At 39.3% G+C, this 15,348-nt stretch overlaps 1 protein-coding gene across 1 annotated transcript; it reads left to right on the top strand.

The window, feature by feature from the left end:
• The first annotated feature begins 2,995 nt into the window (after positions 1-2,995).
• On the top strand, positions 2,996-14,104 carry LOC140915189 (elastase-1-like). The gene is made up of 7 exons (XM_073354766.1): positions 2,996-4,747; positions 6,003-6,172; positions 7,111-7,287; positions 7,717-7,811; positions 10,734-11,014; positions 12,071-12,234; positions 13,906-14,104. The coding sequence occupies exons 1-7, from the start codon at positions 4,651-4,653 to the stop codon at positions 14,080-14,082; spliced, it is 1,161 nt and encodes a 386-aa protein (XP_073210867.1). The 5' UTR covers positions 2,996-4,650; the 3' UTR covers positions 14,083-14,104.
• The last annotated feature ends 1,244 nt before the right edge of the window (positions 14,105-15,348 follow it).

Raw genomic sequence — 15,348 nt, 5'->3', positions numbered from 1 at the left:
TTCCTGACATTAAATGTAATTTTTAGTGATTTCTGGATGTGCATCTACATTGAATTGTGATTTTTTTAAAAACTGCATACGTGATAAATGTATAGTCACAGGGATGCCTATTTGGATGTGTACAGTACACTAGCGGGGGGGCCATCCTGAACAACTTGCCCTCCACCAACCTCGTGTCCTCATTTGGCTGGAGTGAAACATGTTCCTAAAGTCTGGTTTCTGTTCATTTGCTTTTAATATAATGCAACTTAAACTATAAGGTTAAAATTTCCAGCTAATTGATTTGCCATGTGAACTGTAGGATCCCCTCTTCCCAAAATGTGTGTGTGTGTTCACACACAAATTTTGGGAAATCATTTGAAAATAATGGGATAGTTCTGATCACTGTAATTTTTTTCAAAATAATTGTAATAAGTCCTAAAATAGTATTGGTATTGATTAGAAGGGAATTGTAAGCGGAAGAAGAGACCAATTAGGATCAATGTCTCTGAAACAATGATAGGCTGCTGTACAGTGTAGATTAGAAGCTAGTACTACAACTAGGAATAGCTCAGTGGTTTGAGCATTGGCCTACTAAACCCAGGGTTCTGAGTTCAATCCTTGAGGGGGCCATTTAGGGATCTGGGGCAAAAATTGGGGATTGATCCTGCTTTGAGCAGGGGGTTGGACTAGATGATCTCCTGAGGTCCCTTCCAACCCTGATATTCTATGATTCTATGATTCTACTAGGTTATATAAACCGCTGCAGTGAATAAACCTATAGTACTGTACTGGCACAGATTTGCTCCTACACTACCAATATCTGATTATCACCGTAGGAGAAAAATAAACAGCAAATGCAGGGGAAGGACAGCAAGGCAATCAGGTCAATGTCTTGCTAATCAAAAAAAACAGATGCTCCCTTATTTTGGGCATTTCAGGTCTTTAGGCTTCTAATTGAGTCACTGTGGCTTGTTAACAAATATAGTGTGTGCATCTGCGGATTTCCTTTGCTTTTGGAAAGGATTAAAATAGAAGAGATTTTTAATGGGAATTTAGGAAAACTAAAATATTCATCTGAATATTAACTCTGTGGATGAAATATGAAAACTGCCTCTTTTTTTAAACTGCCTCTTTTTTCACTTTGGATGTGGTCCTTGGAAAGTTACTTTTCGCATTTTGAATCTAAATGCCTGTCAGGTAACACGTTCATCGAATCTTTTCCATTTTTGACCACTGTTCAAAATTCTTGTTGTGAATGTTCATGGAACTGGGGTGTTAGATTTATCAGAGGCAGAAGAGTAGTTTTTGACTTCTGAGTTCGAATGACCTGGAATGCTGTAGATTCAGGCTTGTCTGCATTTAAAATTTAACTAACAGCTGTTGAAAGAGAATTGGCACCAAATTTATGTTCCAAAAACCAGAAGATGCTACTCTGGATAACAATTGGTGCTGACCTGTCTAGATGCTGGGGAGAAGGGCATGTTGGAACTATCAAGATAGTGGCTAATTAATAAATTTTAGAGAATGGTAACTTAGCACTAGAAGGACTAGCTAGAAACTGAACACATGGATTCTGAATGGCTCACGGCTTGCTTAAAGTATAAGTTACAAAGCTGTTCCCTTCTAGGTCACTGGTTCAGCTCTAGTCCAAATTGGCGTTGATTGAGAATAGGTAATACCTGATGTGGGTGCTTATTAGGTAGTATGTGTGAAATGAGTTACCTTAGTCCAGTTACCAATAAACAAGTATCAATATCATTAAATCTGCTCTTTCCAGTCTTGGAGAAGAGGCCAAGAACTGAATTAGACCCTCTCTCACTTATTGAAAGTGGCCCCTCAAGATCAGTATTAGAGATTAATTGGGCTAGGCAGTGAAGAAGAAACTTGCAGAATAACCATCTGTGCTGTACCTGTTCTTGGTTGGAGTTCTTTGATCTCCAAGACTTTCATGAGCACTAACCAGGCTCCAGTTTTTTTGAGAGACAACAAATAACACCAGCACTTACTAAAATAATAAAAATAAAAAATATGCCTGTTGATCTTTTTTTAATCTGGCCCTGGGATTATAAACCATATACTCTGAGCTTGGTGCACCTGAATCTGCACCAGGACTCCAAGATGAGAATTTCCATCCCCAGAGGCTCCACTTGCCTTCATGTGAAAGAATGCAAACTGGCAATGAATTCAAGACAACCTGGTATTCTGCCTCCCAGTGTGACTAATTGCTGGTACTTCAGAGGAAAAGAATCCCTACTCCCTATAAGGCAATTAGCCAGTTGTTCAAAGACATATGTGTTTGGGGAGGCATTTCTTCCTGCCGTCCTTATGATCTGAAGCAATAAGAAAGGATCACTTCTGTGGTGGCAGGCTCATTACACAATTATTTAGCTTTTTTGTAAATCCAAGGAAATAGTGATCTGCCAGTAAGCGTGGTGAGGTAAGAGGTCCTTGGTGGGACAGAAGGTTGTTTGTTCCTTGTTAAAATTAGAACAAAGTCATATAGTTCTTTGTAGGAAAAACACTTTTTGGGGAAGGGTGCGGCTAAGCCATAATGTCTGATGTGGGGCTCTTACCACAAGGTTGGGAGCCAGAAATTTCTGAGTTCTAGTCTTGGAACTGACCCTTACATTCTCTGTCACTTGGGCAAGACACTGCTCTCATGAGTTTTCCCAGCTGTGAAGGTAATACTTGCAACTGTTCCTTGCAGCCATGTTGAGGAGATTAATTCATGGTTTCAAAGCTCTTTGAAAATGAAAAATGCTATATTAGTGTTAAGTAGTATTGTTAATTGGAAAAAAGGGGTGGGAGAAGTATAGTTTATTAGATGGAAATAAGTACGTTCAGTAAACCCTTAGTGTGGGCTAAATAACCATACAGAACTCTTCATGACACTAGTCATTTATGTCTTGCTTTCTTGGCTAGGAAGATAGAGATTATGGGGTTTATTTGGTTTATAAATTACATTTTTTTCACTTTCTTCAGCAAAATAGCTTTGAAATGAAGGGCTCAATTAAAAACCAATGTCTAATCCACATCTTTTTTAAAATCTCACCCCGTTAATAGTTCATGTTGCTGGATTCATCTAGCCATTTGAGGATAAGAAACCGGTGACTGTAAGTTCTTCTGGACAGAGCCCTTATTTTTCAATATGCCTGTAACTACTGCACACCCTTGTATCACTACAGACAATGAAAATGAGTAGTGCTGTCTAGCCTCCTGTGTTGAACTGGACATTCTAAATAGGCTAGCTCTGCAATAGGGCAGAAAGGTAACAGGATGTGTGTTCATTTTGCATGGAGAGTGTAATTTGTAGATGAACAAGATCTGTGTTTTTCTCATTTGGAAAGATGAAATGTCAGTCTTGCAGCTAAAGACACTGGTTGTTTTAAGAATGAATGTTCTCACTATCACCACCACTTTATAAAATGAGAGATTCAGCTTCCTGGCCTAGAGAGATTGCAACTGCCATTGGGGAGTACTGTACAACTGGTTCATTTCCTCTTCCTGTCACCCCCTTTCAGGGCTGACATGGGCTTGCAGAACTGAAGCTCCTGTTTGGAAAAGAAAGCCCCAAAGAATAACGGGATTTAATTAAGAAAAGGAAACTTAGGTTGAATATCAGAAAAACCTTTCTTATGGTTATGTGGAACATCCTTTCAGGGGAAGTGCTGGATGTCCAATTTCTTCACACATTTAACTCTTGTCTGTATCAGATCAAGAAACACACTTGCAGGCTTTGCTGCAGTTGTTTGAATGTACAGTTTCTGCCTCTCTAAAGCTCTAGAAATTCTGGGTCTTGAGCTTACAGTCATCACATGCAGAAGGGTCAATGCATTCAGATAGCAGAGTACTAAGCTGCAGTCTGTAAGTCTTTAGAAGCATTAATCCCAAATAATATGTGACTTAAACAGATGCCATCTATCTTATTATCAGCCATCCATATACGACAGAATACATTGCTCAAACAACATTTCAAGGGAATTTTTAAAAGGAAGGGAATAAACACGAATGAGGAAATGATGCCAAAAAATCTTAACCCTCTTCCAACCACATACTGTTTTCTTACTGGCAAAAAAGCAACCCCAGCAACAATTAACCACATGGTTTTGCAAGCTGTTTAGCCTCATGAGGAGAGATTTTGTTCCCTATGTGGTTAAAGGTAGCATAATTTAATGAATCTGGGTCAAGAGCTTTCAATGAATTAAAGTGTGTTTGTGTTACTTCATAGAAAATAGGTTCCCTAGCCCCATCTGCTGCTCAGTGGTTGGATCTGCCACTCATTTTTATCAAGTAATAAAAATCCAATGGCTTTCTTCATTTGAGCTTGTAAATCATTAATCATAAAGTGGATGTTGGACCAAAATTCCCTAAACATACAACAGTACCTTGCAGAAATGCCCATTTTGTTTGTGCCTTCCAGTGTAAAACTGCTGATGAGAACCACCCTCCCACAGCCAGTCATAACAAGAATGCTAACCACAGGCAGAACCATCCAGGGCTTGGTGTTTTGATCTGCCCTGCATTGTTTTGCTGTAGTTATCATGAAAGTAACAACAAGCTGTGGTGTTTATGGTCCTGTCCCTCCAGTGTCATGTTCAGTAATAACACTTGTGCTGCAGTACAAAAATTCAGTCTCTCTTCTTTTCTCGTCTGATCAAGTTCTTGACAATGATTGTAGACGGTTTGCTTATGCTGCTGTTAGTGCTTTCTTTAGCACAAGCATCTTCAGTCCAGAATGCACGTCATCCCAAATTCCTGAACGTCGGTAAGTTGACACTACATGATCTCTTTTTTTTTTTGAAAAAACTATTAAACAGGCTAATGCCATTAGCCAGTGGATTTTAATTCAGCAGATCCTGTGCACACGCTTAAACTTGTTTGATAAGCTCGTTCCTTCCCTGCTTAATAGTGCTCTCTGTTGCCAAATGTTCCCCCTTCTCCGCATCTGCAATATAATTACTATAAATATGACTTGATTAGTGCCATAACACTGTTGGCTGTTAATGATACCAAACCCTAATGGCTGCTCCCTAGAAACTGGCAAAAAAACCCCAAAACAACCAGATAATAATAATAATTAATACCATGAGGTGAAACGGGGCACCTCGGGTCAAATCAGAAGGAGCTATTTGGGTTCCATGGGGATTTCTTTCTTTGGTCAAGTGCTCAGCAACCCTACCTAATAGCCCAAATAAGTCATTTCTTCTGCTCCTAGGTCAGAAGTTGCCATTTCTGTTAATATTTTGAAAGCCCCATTTTAAAAGGGAAGTCTTGGAGACTCCAGTGACGGCACGACACCTGGCAAGATTGTCATGCACCTGATTTACACACTGGAACCAATTGTGTGACTAGAGATTGCAGGATCAGGCTCCTGATGAAGGGTGGGCTATTTTTAAATACCCAACTATGTACTTTTAATTCACATTTCTTCAAACCTGTCAAGGGCATTTGTCCCTATTGCCTTGTGCATCCATGGTAAATATGAAGTTTCTGAAAGATGCAGTTTGAGGTATCTGAGTGAAAATTCAAAAGAATGTGTCCAATAAACCAGTAACACAAAACCAATAAAAGATCTGAAAATCTTCTCACAATAAGATATCTCCAAAGTAGTCAAACAGAAAGTGATCACACATTCCAGAGAAACAATCATTTGTAAATTGAGAAGCAAAAGGAATTTTGGCCCAAAAGCAAACTAGTCATAGACATTTGAAAATAGCAGCTGTGGGTGTAAAAACTAATAAGCTCACACAATAAACTCTTCCATGTATTTTATTGATCTATTTGAAGTTTTAAAATCTATTAACTTTTTTACTATCACTATACATGCATGCATAATTGTACAAAAGAGAGTAATATGAATACAAGGCTGGTGAATACAGTACATTGTTAATAATTGTCATTTTACCCCATTTTTCCAAATTCTCTGCATGTTTGAGTTGCATGCCCCATCATTTCAGAATCAGCCTACTACTGTTAGAACATGATCTTGTGGACTTCATTTATTTAGCTATGTATTTTAGATTGGCCAACAAACTGTGGTGTTCCATATGTTCAACCAAACACGGTGGAGAGGATTATATCAGGCAACGAAGTAAGGCCACATTCTTGGCCTTGGCAAGTCTCATTACAGGTAACAATGACCTTTAGACAGAGTAACAAACCTGGCTGTCCTTTGTCAGTACAACATTTTTATTGAAGTCAATAATAAAGTTATTAAGAGTGTGTGTGCAGCCAAGCAAGTGAATGTAACTTGTGTCTCTATATTGTGCCACAAACTTCTCCTACTGAAGTCAATGGTAAAATGTATGTATAGATAAAGAGTGCTTTTCACAAATCTTTTAAATAAAGGGATTGCAGTCTAGGAACTATTTATATAATTTTATATATAAGTAGTTTCTTATGGTTGTAAAATATTTGTGAGCTACAGTATGTAGCCATCAAACCTGAATTGAAGTATACTTTCCAAAAAGTTGATGGAAGCACATTTAATTAAGGATTTAGTCATCCCAACCCCCCTGAAACCAACTGGTGAAATTTTCTTTTCTCTCTTTAACTGCCCTGTATATTTAATAGTAGGAGGACTGGCCAGTTTAAAAATAAATTTTAAAACCAAGAATTGTATAGCAGCTTCATGGGAAAATAATTCCCTAGAAAATAATGAAGACTTGGTTACAGACGCAGGCAAGAGGGATGAAATAGAAAGAAGTATGACATTGGTGAAAATACAGAACTTCAAGACAGCAACACATTTTCATCATTAGTAATATAGTCTGTTTTGTATCTAAGCAAAGTAGATTGGTATGTGACTGAATTATTCCACCACAATAAAAAAGGAGATCATAGTCTCCTTCATCCAGAAGGAGTCTTTTATAAACTGGTTTCTCCAGAACCTCTAACTCAGATAGTCCCCTACTTTCCACCACTGATACATTTTTCTTGGTCATCAAAGAAGACTATATTTCTGCTGGAGAAAGCTCAGTCAGGGAAGAGAATGGGATGTATATATAAAGAATCAATAATCGAAGTGTGGCTGACATCTGATAATTTGGACGTGGAAATGGATAACATGCAAGGGCAAATGGAGTTAAAAATAACTTACCATAACCTATGATTTAAATAAAATGAGAGATAATGGGCTGTGATAGGATTCACAAACAAAACACAAAGGAGTCTTCCGTGCAAGATTCTTCTGTCCTTGTCTTCCATATTAATGTTGTTACCCTCCATGTGTTTACTGCAATGTTGGAAGAGGAACCAACAGGGGGATGCAAAGAAGGGAGTGATGTGATGAGAACAACAAACAAGGTAAATGATCCTTGCAACAATGTTTTGAATAGACTTGAGGGGGCAATAGGGCTGGCCTCAATGCTAGAAAAGACCAGATTACAGCAGTAAAACATAATAATGAGGGCTTGGCAGTCTGGACATACAAATATCTTCATAATTATTGCTTACTAGTTAACAGTGGTTTTCACTACCCCATCTTTATTCCACAATGGCATTAGCAGACAGGTCTTTCTTAACAATTCTTTAGCATCATTTTACACACAGAAAAAAGAATGCCGGGGTAAACAGATTTCTTCCACAACTGCTAGTAACACATATTGCTCCGTAGAGGGCACTTTAGTTCATCCATTAGCCACCATTAGTTCATCCATTCCTTTCAAGTGCCCAAGAATGAAATCTCCTCTGACATAAAGTTCTATTATTTTCTAACTTTATTTTTCTTTCTAGGTTTGGACTAGAACAAATAGCAAATTTATTCATGTTTGTGGAGGGACTCTCATTCACAAAAGCTGGGTTCTCACTGCTGCCCACTGCTTCCAGAAGTAAGTTTTACATTTGCAGTTTTTGCTTGAGTTCTTGGAGGTTATGGAATATATTTTTGTATACTCATTACCACTGAAAGCAGAAATAAGTGCAGAATTAGATGTATTCTGTACTTCAGCCATTGTGACTCAGAGCCACCATGAAAAGGGACATCAGAAAGACTGACAGAAATTAGGGTTACCGTATTTGAACATTCAAAAAAAAGAACATTCCATGGGGGTGGGGGGGTATTTGCTCGCACCCCCCTGCCTTGCCCCAAATCCACCCCTTCCCTGCCCCCATTCCAACCCCTTCCCCAAAGTCCCTGCCCCAACTCCATCCTCGGCCCGGCCCTGCCTCCTCCCCTGAGCGTGCCGTGTTCCCTCTCCTTCTCCATCCCTCCCAGCCACACGAAACAGCTGTTTTGCAGCACAAGCGCTGGGAGCTAGGGGGAAAAGGCAGGCACTCTCTCGAGTGATCAACATTCACTCTCTTTCTTGAATGATCAACTCTTCTTTGGGGAAAAATAATAATGGCAAAATTCCAGACGTTTTCAGATATTTAAAAATTCCTCCTGGATGGTGATTTAAGAATCAAAAAGCCAGACATGTCTGGGAAAATATGGACGTATGGTAACCCTACTGATCAAGGGAAATTGTGCACACCAGTGGGGTGGTTCTTAAACTTACTCCTGGGGCATTCAAGGCAAAAAACTAAAAATTCTGGGCACAATATTTTAAAATTCTGCAGATTTTATTTGTCAAAATAACACTACATAATCACACCAGTTTCAATTATTTTGATAATTTATTTCAAAATACCTGTCAGCAGGTATGTCTCTAACAATACAAACGCACAAAAATTCCCCCAGGAACAAAGAAACCCTATGACAACCCAGTTCCTATTTCTCTTTCACCTTCCCCACCCACCAGAGCCCAGTGGGGGGGAGGGGAGGGAAGAGCCTAGCTGCACGGCCCCCCGCAGCCAATACATCCAAACCCCCTCCTCCCCAGAGCCCAGCGGTGGAGCCCCCTAGCCCAGACACCTGCCTCCCTACCCGCCAGAGCCCAGGGATCCAGAGGGAGAAACAACCTGATGCTCAGTGTCAGGTTTTCACGGAGTTTCCTGCGCACTGCCCTCTCCTTCCCTCAGGGCATGCTGGGAACTGCAATTGCCAGGAACCCTCTAGCTCTCTCCCCCTCCCTCACAGCGGTGTCTTCTATGTGTGAGCTGTGCTCTGCTGGGTCCTGCAGTCCCTAGTGGCAGCTAGCAGCACTGCAGCCCATTTCTATGGGGCAAAGGAAATTCTGTGTGCTCGTTAATTTCTGGAAAATTCTGCATTGCGCAGTGGTGCAGAACTCCCCCAGGAATATAAACTGGGGAACACAACCTAGAAATTAGGGTGTTAATAGCAAAAGAAAAATCCATCAAAATGCAAAAGATGACAACCATGGGATATTACTTGGGAAAATATATTGAAAGAAAGCATATAAATGAGGTCAAAAGAACTTCTAGTTTTTTTACGTGGACTGAGAAATATACCATCACAGAAAGGAATAAAATCAAGCAAATATGGATTTACCCAGTTCTTAAAATGTCTTGCTTTCTGCGATCAATGTTCCACACTTGTTCTTGAACAAACAAAAAACCACTATTATTCTTTCATATAATGACACATAAAGCAGTTATTTTCTGTACTTGGTAAATTTTCTTTGTATTTAGTGTTCCTTTTCTTGTACCATGTATGATAATGACTTGTGAATGTGTCACAAATTTGGTAACTCCCCTTTTAAAATAATTGTAATGTAGTTTTTAGTTTATACAGTATGGAGAAGCCATGCAGGTGAAGTACAGTGTAAAACAAGTAACAATAGAAACTAATGCAATTGATCTTGCATTGATCTTGTTCAACAATAAGTCATTCCAACTATTCAGTAAGTTACAGTCTAACTAAGAAAACTTCAAACTTTCTGAAAAATATCTGGCCAACCTCCATGCCAATATGTAATTTGGTGTAAGATTAAAATTCACCCTGTTGCAAAGACCCTGTGTAAAGCCTGTCATGCCACTTCAGCTGCACGGTGGTAAAGCTTGACAGATTCAGTAGCTAGAAATCCCATCTAAAGCTACAAGTCCTATGTTCTGCCCATAGTTAGAGCAGTGAGGGAATGAATTCCATTCTCTCCAGTCCTCATTTAGGCCTCAACTCAGTAAGGTTCTTAAGCATGTACCTATCTTTAAGCACAGGAATAGTCCCAGTAAATACTTCCTGAATGAGAGCTGAAGTTCCTGGTATAAAGCACATTTACTCAGGAGGAATGCATTTTACCCTAAAGAAATGTATAAAATTCATTCCTTTTTCTCAGTCAACTAGAAATGGTACTGAATCTTTGATCCAAAACCTTGTTATACATTCATGTGCAGTGTCCAAAGGAGAAGGACAAGTGCACTAAGCCTCTAAACCTGCTTTTTATTGTTGTATTTTATAGATACTTCCTAAGCATCTATAATATGTTTATTCCCACTGTATATGGAGGCCTGCTGTAAATAATGATGCATTGTTTCCTCCTGCAGTGAAGAGTCAAACTGTATCTTTGTTGCTGTTAAATACTAGGAAAGCTGCTTTTTACATTTATTGTGTCAGCAGAATCCTTTAAAGTAATTTCTAATCTACTTCTTTGGCAGGATCTCATTTTTCATCATAAATATACCCCCACTCATTTCAGCAGGCTACCATTTTGCACTTCTAAACAATGTCATTTTAAACTCACAACATTTTATTTGTCAAAATAAAACTACATAATTGCAAGTTTGGGGTAAACAGCCTTCTGGTCAATTATGTGAGTGTGGGGAGTATTGCACATAATTAAGTGGAAAAAACTCATTAAAAAGAGGGCATTAGGTTCAATATAATGACACCCTATGTTGTTTTAATTTTTTAGAGGAAAGGTAGAAGATGCAGCAAACTGGCGAATTCTCCTGGGCAAGCATAACCTTAATCGTACCGAATCCACAGAGCGAGTCTACCGTGTGAAGCGAATTTATCAGCATGAGCATTTCTGCTACCCTCACCTAAATGAGCTGGATTATGACATTGCCTTGGTCAAGCCTGTAGAAGACATTATAACAAACCATTTTATTCACTATGCCTGCCTGCCTAAGAGAGACAGCACTCTTCATCCAGGACAATTCTGTTGGGTGACTGGATGGGGGAACACAAGAGGTACTTCTGAGTGCTTCTCATAGCATGGGTTCAGAGGTTAGACTTCACGAGTCTGTGGAAGGTGAATGCCTGTCAGAGACCAACTTTTAGCCAGTTACTCTTTGAAATTCCAATGATATAGAGGAGGATTATTTTAAAAGCACATAGCAATATAGGCAGGGTACCTTCATATATGCTGAGGCACAAGAAAACCAAATAGCTTACCTAGTATAACAGCACTTCTTGAAATAGGTGACTGACTTATTCTCTTAAATGTTACTGTTATAACAGCATAACCATAGCACCTAGGAGTCCCAGTCAAAGTCAAGAACCCTATTGTGCTAGGTACTGTATAAACACAGAACAGTCCCTGCCCCAAAGAGTGTACGTGACATTTTGGTAACAGTTACTGCCCATGCTACCATAATACCTGCATACTTGCACAGCTAAATCTTTCAACAACCATTCAGATTTTATTCTGGGGTTCTTCCCTGTTTTCATGTTTATGTATGTATGTATTTATTTATTTATTTTATATTTGGGTAGCACATTTGCGGTTCCAGTCTGGATTACAGCCCCATTTTAAGCACTGTACAAACATCTGTGATACAATCCTTGCCCCAAAGAGCTTATATTTTAACTAATGCCCATGAAAAGTGCCAGGCTCTTTAGTCCTGGAGACTGAAGTCTCATTATCTGCAAAACAGATAAAACATGGACAGCAGCATTACAAACCTCCCTCTACTGCCCTGCCACCATACCATGACCCTGCCCAGGGATGAATGAATAGTTGGATCCTGTGACAATAAATTGTGGGGAAATGCAATTTCATAGTTGACTATACTTGTGGAATAAACACACAATATGACTATTTAAAACAAACAAAAAATCTGAATTAACAAATTGGAAACAAAAGTGTAATGGTGGGAATCTTTTAATCTGGAACAAAGTAGACCCAAGTTCTTGTAACTTGTACATGAATACTGTTAAATTACATTCCATGTCACTTGAAATGTTCATATTTAGAACGGAAATGTTTTTCATGTTCCCTTTTCTCATCTATTTTATCTATTTAAGGTGGGAAAGAAAACCTGGCTTTGTCTGAGGTTTTGAACCAGGCCAAGTTACCAGTCATAGATTTCAGTACATGTCGCCTAAAGAAGTTCTGGGGAGACAGAGTTCGGCAGTCAATGCTCTGTGCTGGATTCAGGGACACTGGGGAGCCTCCTGCTGCCTGTCAGGTACAAAACTCAGCTGTTAATTCCAACTATGAATGAAAACATCAGGCTGTTCAGTACAGGGGTAGCTAACATGTAGTTTGTGGCTTTCTAAAAAACGGCCTGCTGCTGCCCCTATCTTTAAAGAGAAGTGTGTGTGGCCTGTGAATATTATACTCTCAATATGCAAGGGTCCATACTGCATGCTGGGATATGTAGTTTTCAAGGGGCATACTCCCATGTTTGGGATAAAGGCTGTTACAAGCTTCTCTGTTAAAAGCAATTAAGAGGTTTAAACGTGGTATTTAGTAGGACAACGTTTGGACATCCCTCATACAATTGGAGAGAAATAGTTTTAAAGCAGTGGCATAGATTAGGATTGTCAGAGGCCTTAAATTACAGAAGACAGTCCTGGTTTGCAGCATTAGTTCTGTATCCTGACCTCAATGTGGGGGGGAGTGGGAGTGAGAATTGGGAAGAGATTATTTTAAGCCCATTGCAGTTCAACGATATATGGAAAAATGTTCATAGCTGTATATATCCTTAGAAAAAAGGTTGCTAAAAATGCCCCAAACTGCTGCAAAGGTATCTCTTGTCAAAAGCTTGTGTATTATCACTTTTTGACTAGTCAAATTAAAGGTATTTAACTTTTCCACCTCTTTGTATTATAATGAGTGAAAGATATGTACCAATTCCAAGGTAATTTCTAGGAATATATTATTTCATATATTTTATGATGATTTTTTGGTCAGGCATTACTTAAGGGAATTAATAAATTGTTTTATTTTTGGATGTGGGAAGACTTGGGGAGTGTTAATTTTTAGTGCTTGTGAAAAGTGACTGGTAGCCCTGAATACTGAAGTTATTTGTATTTCCCATAGATCAGCTACAGCACAAGCAGCTGTAGTGCAAACTTCCCTACACAATGCTGCCAACATGCCCTTTACCCTCTCTGGATACATCCCTTCAAGAATTACTAAAGTAATTGGCTCATTGGCCTATGCAGTCCTTGACCTCTCTGCTATGACTGCGCCCAACTGTAGGGCATATTAGTGTCAGCAGAAATGGTTTTTGTGATCTGTACATTTTTCTAGTAGGAATCGGATCAAGACCACTAATTCACTTCATGTGGGCCACTGAACACCCATCAGATGTTAGTAATGACCAACCTAGCCTTGATCCAGACCTATGATATAAGAGATGAAACACATTGTATACTGTTACTACATCTTTGAATCATCCACTTTCTTAATCCAATAAATGATTAGACAGCTTTAAAGAACAAGGAGATGACTCAGTCTGCATCTAATATCCTTATGTGTTTGGCAGAAAATGCTGTTCAGGTGGCCCATGTTGTTTTGAAACTGTGCAGTTTAGGTAATCCTAAAGAGGACTCTAACCTGACAGCTAAATCTCATCAAGAGTATCCTTCTAAAACATGGTGCTTTCCTCGCTTCTTGTAAGTAGCACAAGATGCCTCAGAGTTAAGAACTCCAGTGTAGCTCTACATCCTTTTCTATACCTTAATGACACCTGTTAAAAATAGATCTAGGAGTGTTTTATGCATTATGTGACATGCAAAAAGTCTGATTTGCTCTGTTTGTTAATAGAGCTATTAAAGAGCACAAAGTCATTGGCATGTAAGCAATTTCCTGCAATTCCAAGTCCTGTCTAATGGTTGTTTGTTTCTTCCAGGGAGATTCAGGTGGACCACTGGTCTGTCAGATTAGAAGAGAAAAGTGGGAAGTGCATGGTGTAGTTAGCTTTGGACCTATTGGATGCAAAGTGGAGAACAAACCCAGTGTCTTTACAAGGACTTCTGCTTACATTTCCTGGATTGAAGCAACCAGAATCCGGGACTTCTTTTTGTAAAGACATGAGATACAACTGAAGTGGGGGGAAAAATAAAAATCTTTTACATAAATAAATGTGTTCATTTCTAACTTTGAGGTTAATTAGGCTCTTTGCAGAGGGCAAGATAGATGAACCTGCTGTAGTCTCCACTTGTTTCCTCTTTCCTGAGTACCAGATATTAGGTTAAATTTTCAGTCGTGTAAAGTTCAGGTAGCTGTCTTTCATAGACTTTTTCCCTTCTCATCTTGTGTCTTTTTTTTCTCAGTCCGCCATCTTCTTTCTGTCATTTTTTCTTCTTGGACCCCAAACTCTAATTCCCCATGCCTCTACTCTCTTCTGCAAACGTTGATCAAAAGGAATAGGCTGCACACCAGACAATACTGAAGGCTGCACGAGGCAACAACAAATTATGGGACAGCCTTAAAAAAGAAATTCAGGATACTTAACAGTTCAGCGTCCCTTGCCAGGTCGTTTGTTCAGTGATTAAGTAAAGGAGCCCTGTGTTTATTATGGGGATTTGATGAGCTACCATATTTCAATTTTCTTAATTAATAAACTTGAAAAACATTTCTCTTTCCATAATATATGGGGTATAGGCTTGAAGTTGCTTTGGGGAGAGAGGGAGTGTGCTCCTTCAAAAATAGTTAAAAGATGGGGAGAGGTGGATGGAGATTTTTGGAGGTTGGGGAGAAAGCAGGAAGATAATGGAGTTATTTCTGCAAAGTGCTTGATCTCTAGTTCTGGGTGTAGCTTTGACTTTTTCTGCTTTAAAACATTAATCTTTATATAGTTCCATCCAGTATGCAAATTAACATCTCACTGCAGTGAAAAGGGAGTGGTGAGGTATTGTTCACACCTTTGTCTATGCTATTGTTTAGGAGATGGGTTTCCTTGAGGGGGTGAAACAGCTCTGTCACCCCTCCCCCACCCCTCCTCATATCTCTGCATCTATTCTTAAAATCAGTAGTAGTTCTCAAACTATGGGTCACAGAAAGCTGGAAAGTCACAGTGACTTCTACAGGCATCCAGCTATTCTGAAAAATTAGCTTGAAACAAGTATGAGGAAACAGCTAGTCTTCCTCCACCAGTGGACAGAGAGGATGGGAGAGTTGCCCTTGGGAACTGGACCTACCCAGTGAAAAATTTGTTAGTGAAAAATTTCTGAATAAGGTATTTTCTACCCAAGTATGTGCTGCAGTTGCCACAGGGATGCTATTGGATAGTGAGTGGCAGTGAAAAAGCAAGATGGGCAGTGCCATGTGGTTGGTGACAGAAAAATGAGGT

The sequence above is a fragment of the Lepidochelys kempii genome, chromosome 7, assembly GCF_965140265.1.
Source record: "Lepidochelys kempii isolate rLepKem1 chromosome 7, rLepKem1.hap2, whole genome shotgun sequence".
NCBI classification, from domain to species: domain Eukaryota; kingdom Metazoa; phylum Chordata; order Testudines; family Cheloniidae; genus Lepidochelys; species Lepidochelys kempii.
Note: the sequence above shows the minus strand (reverse complement) of the source record. Positions and strands in the feature narration are given on the sequence as shown.

Bases quoted from the DNA above. Each gene is read 5' to 3' on its own strand.
- LOC140915189 (XM_073354766.1), top strand. From the start codon at position 4,651: ATGATTGTAGACGGTTTGCTTATGCTGCTGTTAGTGCTTTCTTTAGCA. The intron at 7,812-10,733 runs GTAAGTTTTACA...TTAATTTTTTAG, and splicing joins GCTGCCCACTGCTTCCAGAA to AGGAAAGGTAGAAGATGCAG. The intron at 11,015-12,070 runs GTACTTCTGAGT...TATCTATTTAAG, and splicing joins TGGATGGGGGAACACAAGAG to GTGGGAAAGAAAACCTGGCT.